The sequence below is a fragment of the Bidens hawaiensis genome, unplaced genomic scaffold (assembly GCF_021521415.1).
Source record: "Bidens hawaiensis isolate Kalapana, Puna unplaced genomic scaffold, B.hawaiensis_p1.1 tig00021989_1, whole genome shotgun sequence".
Classification (NCBI taxonomy): Eukaryota; Viridiplantae; Streptophyta; class Magnoliopsida; order Asterales; family Asteraceae; genus Bidens; species Bidens hawaiensis.
Window position 1 is genome coordinate 334,261 of NW_027493403.1, and position 10,572 is coordinate 344,832.

The 10,572-nt window shown below is 40.6% G+C and overlaps 1 protein-coding gene and 1 non-coding gene across 2 annotated transcripts; one reads left to right on the plus strand and one right to left on the minus strand.

Annotated features, from left to right (window-relative positions):
• Nucleotides 1-2,887: 2,887 nt before the first annotated feature.
• Nucleotides 2,888-2,959, minus strand: TRNAD-GUC (transfer RNA aspartic acid (anticodon GUC)). The gene has a single exon. It is a non-coding gene; the product is annotated as a tRNA-Asp (tRNA).
• A 5,104-nt stretch (nt 2,960-8,063) lies between these two features.
• Nucleotides 8,064-8,717, plus strand: LOC143564355 (uncharacterized). The gene has a single exon (XM_077051659.1). The coding sequence runs from the start codon at nt 8,064-8,066 to the stop codon at nt 8,715-8,717; it is 654 nt and encodes a 217-aa protein (XP_076907774.1).
• Nucleotides 8,718-10,572: the final 1,855 nt, after the last annotated feature.

The window sequence follows — 10,572 nt, forward strand, 5'->3', positions numbered from 1 at the left end:
TGCTTGGCGTGAAACTCCTTGGTGGTGCTGTAAGCCAGGATGCGGGGTTTATCAGCAGTTTGGCTATGAAAAGGGCATCTAGCGCTGTGGAACTGATGAGCTGTCTCCCAAGACTTCGGGATCCTCAATGCGAGCTTCTTTTGCTTCGCTCATGTATGGGAGTCGCCAAGCTTTTGTTCGGTTTGAGAACATGCCAACCTATGTATGTGGGGGAAGCTGTTTCTATATTTGACAATGGTCTTCGAAGGGCGATTGAGGACATCGTGGTTTGTGGAGGTCCGTTCTTTGGGGATCTCCAATGTAGGTTGGCATCACTTCCGATCCGTTATGGGGGGTTGGGTCTCTGTTCGGCCGAGGATGTATCTACATATGCTTTTGTGGCTTCGAGAGCACAGTCGTGGTGTTTGCAAGACCATATTCTTCGGGGTTGTGATATTTATGGGTTGGACTCTGATTATGGGTGTGCGATGGATCGTTTACGTACTTCATTTCCAGATTTTGATCTTAGCGGGTTCTCTAATAAGGACACCGCCCCCCCTAAAGCCCAACATGTTGTGGCGAGTGCCTTATTTAGTGGAATCATCAAGAGTTTAGAAGTGAAGTTTGATCTATCCCCTCGCCAAAAGGCGGTGTTTGAATGCCTTCGGGCTCCTCGGGCTCAGGATTTTATAACGGCCATCCCCATTGAAGGATTAGGCCAACATATGTCGGGTTTGGAGTATCGGGCTATCCTTAAGTACCGGTTAATGATCCCTATGTTCCTGACGGATGAACCTTGCCCAATTTGTCGCAAGGTCTGTTTGGATTCTTTTGGTGACCATGCGGTGCATTGCAAAGAATTGCCTGGCTTTAAATACAGACAGATCTAGTTAGGGATGTTCTGTGTGATGTTCTTAAACGGGCAGGGATTTCTGCTAAAAAGGAGGCCCCTGTTAACTTTCTCACGGATCCTATTGAAGGGAGGTCTACTTTACGACCAGCTGATATTCTTGTGTTCGGGTGGGCAGGGGGGAAACACGCCTGTGTGGATCTTACAGGAGTGTCTCCTCTTGTTGGGCTCAGGGACCGTGGGTTTGTTGTGGGTCAGGCTGCGTTGAAGGCTGAATCGGGCAAAGTTGTTAAACACAAGAAAGCTTGTTTAGATAATCAACATGTCTTTCTACCATTTGCCTTTGATACATTTGGTTTTCTGGCTCCAGAGGCTGTGAAATTTTTGAGTAGGGTTCAGCGCGTCGTACACGGAACCTCTTCAGCTTCTAGGTCCCAAAGCTTCGTTTTTAGCAGGATTGGCTTTGCTGTTCAAAAGGGGGTTGCGGCGCAGCTTGTTGCCCGTTTGCCTGCCACTTTATTGTAATCGTTTTATAGTAAATTATATAAAACTTCGATTGTGATGGATTCAGAAAGAATGTTAAATGTATGGATGATCACCAAGGAAAGGTTATTGTGTAAATGTGTTATGTATAGGTAAAAACCGAAAGCATGTTTGGTTTGGTTAGAAATCTATGGTTTAAATGGAAAGTCAAGTGAACTAGTGCAACCGATAAAAACAAGGGAATAGGGTATGACTTGGGACCTTTACTGAACCAGATTTGTGGTATGATTGGCGGATACAAGTTGAATGTAATAGAAAGTTGGTGTTGAGATGTTGCTTGGGGGAAAGCAACGATTAAGTGTGGGAATGTGATGGGTGGTCCATGGGACAACCCTTAATTGATTTAAAGCCGTAATAATCATGCTTTGAATTGGTTTATTTTGTGGAATTAGATAACTACGGTGTTGTTGGTGAATTGTAGGTTCAAAAGAGGTTTCAGGGCGATTATGGTGTATATCGAAGAAACCGAATGAGCCAGAGACGCGCGAGGGGTCAAAAGAAGTGAAAACGGGAAGGCATGGTGGAAGTCCACCGTGGCCCACGGTGGAGACCGTGGGCCACGATCCAGAACATTCAACATAACAGAAGCCACCATACGGTGGCTGGTACGGTGGCCGTGAAACTCACCATGGCCCACGGTGGAGACCGTGGGCCATGGTCCAGATGACATCAAAGACACCGTGGCTCACGGTGGAGGTCCGCAACTCATAACTGCCAATTTTCTTATTATTTGTGGTCGTTTTCTCTTGTCTTTTCATTATCTTCCATCTTAGAACACCCTAAGGACGAATATTGGAGTGCAAGTACTTTATTTTGGTGATTGTAATCGTTGAATTGAATTGGAGATTCATCTACATACTTTGATTTATGCTATGATGAACCGGATGATGAGTGGCTAGTACTCTTTATGTTCTCTCCCGAATTGAAAGGTTTTCAATTAGATATTTGTCAATCGTTTATGTTATTTGTGGGATAGTATTTTGATCTTATGATTATGTTGCTATGATGATTGTGAGTTTGTTTGTAATTGTTTGTATGGTATAAATTCGTGTTCTCGACTATCCGTTCTTGGCGCCATAGGCAATCGAGTTTTAGTAGAAGAGAATTAGGGTTAACAATAATAATTGATTATTGAGAGACAACCTTGCATTTTTATAATCCAAGTACTTAGTCCTCTTTTATCACATCCAAACGCTTTTTCATGAACGATATTTGTGTAGTTCATCCCACAAATAAACATTAACTTTATCCACATTGAGAACCTGAAATCGGGAGAGAGCATTGTTTCTCATATTGTTTAAAACTCGTTTAATTATTTCAGTTATTTTCGTTAATCAAAACCAAACAACCAACTCTTTGAATTTACTTTTGCACTTAGTTTAATTTAGATAAATTTTATAGCTACTCAGTAACTCATTTTCCACATACTCCCTTGTTCGATACCCGTTTACCGCTATCTAATTGTTGTAGTCGGTTTATTTTTAAGTGAGTCTTCGACCTCACATCAAATTTTGGCGCCGTTGTCGGGGATCGAACCCGGGTCACCCGCGTGACAGGCGGGAATACTTACCACTATACTACAACGATGCCAAAATTATGATATTGAAAATGTTGGAAGATATTAGTGATGCCAAAATTTGACGTGAGGTCGAAGACTCACTCAAAAATAAACCGATTACAACTATTAGATAGCGATAAGCGGGTATCGAACACAAGGAGTTTGTGGAAATTGTGTTACCAAGTAGTTTTGTTATTTATCTAAATTAAACTAAGTGCAAAAAGTAAGTTCAAAGATTTGGTTGTTTGGTTTTAATTAATAAAAAGAACTAAAGCAATAAACGAGTTTTAAACAATACGAGAAACAATGCTCTCCCCCGATTTCAGGTTTTCAATATTGATAAAGTTAACGTTCACTTTTGGGATGAACTACATAAACATAGTTCGTGAAAATGCGTTTGAATGTGATAAAATAGGACTAAGTACTTGGATTATAAAAACGCAAGGTTGTCACTCAATATTCAGTTTTATATAGTTAACCCTAATTCTCTTTTAATAAATCTCGATTGCCTATGGCACCAAGAACTGATATTCAAGAACACAGATTTACACTATACTAACAATTACTAATCAAACTCATAATCACCATAGCAATCCAATCATAGGATCAAAAGACTATCCCACAAATAACATAAACGAATAACAAGTAATCAATTGAAAACCTTACAATTCGGGAGAGAACACAAAGAGTACTAGCCACACATAGTTTGATTTATCATCACATCAATTAGTTTAATCGTACGAATCATAAATCCAAACGAATGATTACAATCACCAAAGTCTTGTTCTTGCACTCAAAAATCCGTCCATAAGTTGTTTAGAATGAAAAGATAGGTGAAAAGACACCAAAAAACGGAATAAAAACAAAGGTAAATTGGCAGATACGGCGCGGACCGTGGCCCACGGTTCACACCATGGCCCATGGTCCAGTTACGGTGACCAGGGAAGCCACGGTACGGTGGATTCTGATGTTTTTGAGCTGGGTTGACCGTGGGCCACGATGGAACACTTGCTCAAGTTCTTGTTTTCTTCATATCTTTCTCGTTTCAACTCCGTTTTCTTCGCCGTTTTCGCCCACGTTCTCGTGATTTCATCCTCTATCTCCTCATACCTGAAAATAACCACATAAAAGTAGTTATCTATTTCCCATGAAATTAACACTTAATGCTTAGATTTTTATATCATTTAAGCACACTTACGGGTCATCCTCCGATGCACCCATCACATCCCCACACTTAACCATTGCTTGCCCCCAAGTAACATCTTAACACAAATGTTTTATTACTTTCAACTTGTAACCACCAATATTACCACAATTTCGGTTCTGTTAAGGTCCCAAGTCATACCCTATTCCCTCATTTTTATTGGTTGCACTAGTTCACTTGACTTTCCATTTAAACCATAGATTTCTAACCAAACCTAACATGCTTTCAGCTTTTACCTATACATAACACACATTTACACAATAATCTTTCCTTGGTGATCATCCATACATTTAACATTTAATCAATTCTCCTCGCATACGCTTGTACAATCATCAAATCTCCACCTATGTAAATGCTTTTGACATGAATACAAATCAAGAGGTCTTAAAACGGGTTGTAATGGGGCCAAGTGTAAGGGTATGGAAGGGAATATTGAAAGTAGCTCAAATGAACCGACCCAACTTATTACAAACAAACTAAGTAAATAATGAAATAAACAACTATAAACATCACTGATGGTCGGACAAAAGTTGTGTATATTATTAAATTATTTGTTTACTTTTAGTTTAAAGATTATATGAATGTTGGTACTTCAAGCATGTTTATGTGTTTTAGGATACTTGACGTTAAGGACGCTTATCGGGATGAATTACGGGCTTGGAACGAAGATGTAGAAGACTCATAATGATTGGCAAGCTTTCCGAAGCAAAATAAATGAAGAAAATGAAGAAAATTCTGTCAGACACCCTTAGCGCGGCGCTAAGGGAGTTTAGAGATCCTCTAAAGACGCACATCAGGAAAGTAGACTTTAGAGACGCGCTAAAGTCTCACCCGCTAGACTTTAGCGTCGCGCTAAAGTCCTCCAGACGGGAAATTAAAACCTAACTCTAATATATTGAGTTTTCAGCCCCTATTCGACCTATCCTTCATTCCTTCAACCATGTACAAGCCCTAGGACGATTTTCTACCATCCCGAAGCCTCTGGTTCGTCCATTCATCGCATGCTTTCATCCTCTCATGAGATAAGCGAATCCTTCATGATGCCAATGTCAGGCTAAACCATTGTATTCACTTTAGGCTAGGGTTTTGTGTAAACTAACTTTGATCAGATTCTATGTTTTGAATGAGTATGAACTTGATTGATTTTTTTTAATCTTGTTTTACATTCCGAATTGATTGTTTAAACAGTTTATGATATTGATTGTCAAACTTTGCATCACTTTTCTGGTTGTGTTCATCACATGTAGGGTTAGCTCTTATGTCATTGAACCAATAATCGTTAGTCATTGCTTATAACTGATTTTCATATTTTAAACTGGTAATTGGGAAAACCGGAGTTCAGTTGTGTCAACAATTCGGTTAGGGTATCGTTTGTCCTCACAACCCAACTGTTAGGTTTAGTAATTACTGCGCAATTAATCTTATAGAATCTGTGATTAGTCGGTTATCACTTTACCTAAACCTAAAGTGAATCTTTCTCTCATAATTGTTTACAACTTTAAAAGTAATCGTGTGTTTTAATAATCATCTTTATAAACCGCTTGACATCGTCTGTTCACATTAGTTAATTAATTAGTAATCATGAACTTTACTTGCACTTTCCACTGATTCCTTGTGGAGACGACCTTACTTACCCGTACTAGTTATAGGTATTTAAGCATCATAAATACTTGTTTTGGATTAGAGCACGACATATACATCAAAATGGCGCCGTTGTCAGGGAGTCAATGCGCAAAGTGCTAGTTTAGCTTAGTTTTTAGTTTTTGTTTTTAATTTTTTCTTCGTTGATTTTACGCGGGGTGTTAGTGTTTGTGTCTGTGCAAGTAACTTCACAAGTTGATGCAGACGAGATATTCCCGTGAGAAAGAACCGCTCCAATTTGATCCCGAAATAGAGAAAACAGCAAGACGAAACCGAGCAGCTCAGAAACCCATACTAAACCAAATACCCGAAATCATAACACCAAAAGGAGAGACTATGAGTAACCGAAACCGAGGGGACCCGAATATGTACCAACCAAATAACCAAGAACAGCCAGTTCCATGAAACCAGAATGTTAACCGTAACAGAAACCGCAATCTGTTCAACCAAAGAAATGTTAACCGTAATCCCAGAAACATTGATGACCACTTGTCGATCAGATCAGCCCCAGTGAACCGTTAAAGACACGATGATTTGAGAGAGGAAAGACCCGAGGTTGATCGTGCTCGTGCACAGGTGGAAAATTGACACATAGGGGACGATTTTGGTTATGATTCTAAGGATGAGGAGGAGCGTAGAGATGAACAGGGGGGTCGATATCAGCAACAAGATCCCCGTGATGACCAAGAAATTAGGCAGAATCATCCAGAAAATCAGAGAGATCAAGCACCGAGACGACAACAACACCATGAACAGCCGTATTATGATTTTGATGATGGAGTTCCAAGGGCGTTTGTTCCACCGCCAGTCAGAGGCGTTCAAAGCCACTTCATTCCACAAGTGGCTACGAATCCTTTACCAATCATCATTCCAGTCAGATGGGGAAGAACTTTTTCGGTAAGGCAGAACAGTTTAACGGGATTACCGACATTTCATGGAAAGGCTACAGAAGAACCATATTTACACTTGAGTGATTTCAACTCTATATGCGCACTCATCTCGAGTCAAGGTTTTGCTGCGGAAGAGGTAAAGATGGTAGTCTTCTAGTTTAGTTTGAAAGATGCAGCAAAACGGTGGTTTCTATCGTTGCCATCAGCTAGTATTTTCACTTGGGGAGACTTGGCACAACAGCTTTTAGACGAGTATTATACTTCCCAGAGAACCACAGAGGCCCGCAACAACATTTGAAACTTTCAGCAGATCACCGGTGAGACTTTTTATGAATCATTCCAAATGTTTAAACGATTGTTGAGGACTTGTCCGCATCATGGGATTGTCTTATGGGAATTGATAAAGGCATTCCATGATAGTCTCTCAAATGATGATGTTCGTGACCTCCAAGCCACAACGAATGGATCTTTTCTTGCAAATGATGAAAATGAGGATTGGGGACATTTGGAGAGACATGCGACTAATTCGAAGAGACAAGCACAGTCGAACAGGATTTCAAAAAGATCAGTGGTCAAAGCAATTGAAAGTCATGAATCAGATGATAGAATGGATAGACTTGAAAAGAAGATGGATAGGTTGTTGGTTGCAGGTGTACAAGGAGTCGGAAAGTCGGGTAAAACATATCCGGTATGTGAAGGTTGTGGGGAATTAGGACACGAAGTTGCGAGTTGTGGGGTTGTGCAAGATGAAGAAACTGGAGAATAAGAGGTCAACTATGTGTAGGGTGAAAGGAAATACAATAATATGAACTCAATACTTATCATCCGGGCCTCAGGAATCATCCAAACTTCAGTTATGGAAATCCTAACACGCAACAGAACCCGAACTTTCAAGGTAGTTTTCAGAAGACATGTTATCAGTCGAACCAGAAACAGTATGGTAATAGTTCGGGAAGCGGTCAGAGTGGGTACAATCAGAGAGATTCTGGCGGTTACAATAAGGGTTATCAAAAAAGCTATCAGCAGGGGCAAGGAAATTCTTCGGGTAACAAAGAGGAGTCACTTAAGGATGTGATGGAGTTATTGAAACAAATGAAGGCAGATCAGGAGACCCAGAATAGAAATCAGGAGACTCAGAATAAGGCATTGAATTAGAGGTTGGAGCTTCAAGAGAAGGAAAATGCTGCGAGAGATAAACAGGTGAGTCAACTGGCTGAAGAAATGGCGAGCCTAAACCGAAATCCATCCAAGTTACCGAGTGACACTTAGAAGAATCCTAGCCATCAGAACAATAGTTCTTCAAGTGGGAAGAATACCCACATTAACCAGGTAAGTACCCTTAGGAATGGTAAGGTTTATGATAACGGGGTAAATCCACCATCCTTCTTTATTGAAGGAATGGTGGAAGATTTAGGGGAAAATGGGAACAGTGATGATGAGGTGGAGATTAGACCAATAAATGAACCGAAAAATTCAATAACTAAAAATTTAAACGAATCGGTAAAGGAAAAAGAAACACCATATGCCAAGGAGACGGGCCCCATGGGTAAAACCGTTCCATTTCCTTGGGCATTGGTGAATCCCGCAACATCATCACTGATAAAAAGGGTCCCACAACAGAAGGAAATGTGGGAGGTCTTTAAACAAGTGAAAATTAATTTACTCCTCATTGATGCTATTAAACAAGTCCCCACATATGCTAAGTATTTGAAGGACTTGTGTACTCAGAATCGAACTTATAAGATGCCCAAACAGGTCGATTTAACGGCTAATGTGAGTTCGGTTTTGACGGGAATCCTCCCACCCAAGCTACAAGACCCGGGAACGCCAATAATACCCATTCAAGTGGGCGATTTTAAAATGACGAGGGCATTATTGGATCTTGGAGTCGGGGTGAGTATTCTCCCGGGGAGCTTATATGACCAATATGATTTTGGTCCACTTAGAAAAGCTGACACCACCATGGTGTTGGCAGATTTGACACTTAAGCGTCCTAGGGGAATTGTTACTGATGTAATTTGTCATGATCGAGGACTTTTATCACCCGGTTGACTTTCTGGTTCTAGACTATGTCATAGTTGACCCAAAACGGCAACCGAACGTGATTCTCGGTAGGTTCTTTTTGGAAACCGCAAATGCTTTAAAAAACTGTAGAACCGGGGTAGTTGACATGGCTTACGGGAATAAAAATCTACAGTTAAATGTTTTTCAAACGTCTCTAACCCTCTGGTGAGTGATGTTAGCTTCGCAACTGAAATCATTGACGGGCTGAATCCTCATGAAAATGAGGAAGATGCCACAGAGGAGTGTGTTATTTGTTCCAGGTCAGCAATAGAGTATTCACATCAGTTAAAGGAAGAGGAAAGAGCAGTTGAAGTGTATGCTGCAAGTATTGGGAAACCACCATGGTCTCAACAGGTGGAGAAACTACCGGACACTATTGACTCCAAATTGAGACCTTCACTTGAGAGTCCTCCGGTAGTCGAGTTGAAGGAACTCCCAAAACACCTCAAATATGTGTTTTTGGGAGAAAATGATAAGTTACCTGCCATCATCGCCTCAAATTTAGAAGAAGATCAAGAAAGGGCATTGATGGTAGTGCTGAAAGAACAAAAGGCTGCACTTGGGTGGACGATAGCAGACTTGAGGGGATTTAGTCCGTCTATTGTGATGCATAAGATTATCACAGATCCCGAGGTAAAACCCGCACATGATGCACAAAGACGGATAAATCCAAACATTCGGGAAGTTGTGAAGAAAGAAGTTTTGAAATGGTTGGATGCGGGAATTATTTTCCCGATATCGGATAGTACCTGGGTGAGTCCAAAACAAACGGTTCCGAAGAAAGTGGGTATTCAGATAACCCGTAATGAGAGAGGTGAAGAAATTGCTACCCGACCAGTAACCGGGTGGCGAATTTGTGTTGATTACCGGAAGTTGAATGCCGCGACATCCAAAGACCATTTTCCTCTACCATTCATTGACCAAATCATCGAAAAACTATCAGGTCAGAAATTTTATTGCTTTTTAGATGACTATTCGGGATACAATCAAATTGCTATTCACCCCGATGACCAACATAAGACCACTTTCACGTGTCCATACGGTACTTTCGCATTTAGGCGAATGCCTTTCGGATTGTGTAATGCCCCGGCCACCTTTCAAAGGTGCATGATGAGTATCTTTTCAGATATGGTCGGGGATTCACTTGAAATTTTTATGGATGATTTTTCTATTTTTGGCTCGTCTTTTGAATCATGTTTAAATGAATTAACAAAAGTTTTAAAAAGATGTGTGGAAACGAATTTGGTCTTAAGTTGGGAAAAGAGCCATTTTATGGTACAAGATGGAACGGTTTTGGGGCATGTCATCTCGAGTAGGGATATTGAGGTTGACCGGGCTAAGGTTAATGTTATATCTAATTTGCCACCTCCTACTAATATTAAGGGAATCCGGTCATTTTTGGGACATGCTCGGTTTTACAGACGGTTTATAAAAAATTTTAGTGTCATTACAAAACCGTTGTGTAATCTGTTATTAAAAGATGTACCATTTGTTTTTGATGAAGATTGCTTAAACGCTTTTAATGTGCTTAAAAACAAACTGGTTGAAGCCCCAATCTTAATGTCACCCGATTGGTCACTTCCGTTTGAAATTATGTGTGACGCGAGTGACTACGTGGTCGGGGCTGTTTTGGGTCAACGGGTGGATAAGAAGCCCGCTGCCATATACTATGTGAGCAAAACTCTTTCCGATGCTCAAATTAATTACACCACCACGGAAATGGAGTTACTAGCGGTAGTATATGCATTGGATAAATTTCGATCTTATATTTGGGGAAGCAAAGTTGTTTTGTTTTCTGATCATAGTGCAGTGAAATCTTTGATGGCGAAGAAGGATGCGAAGC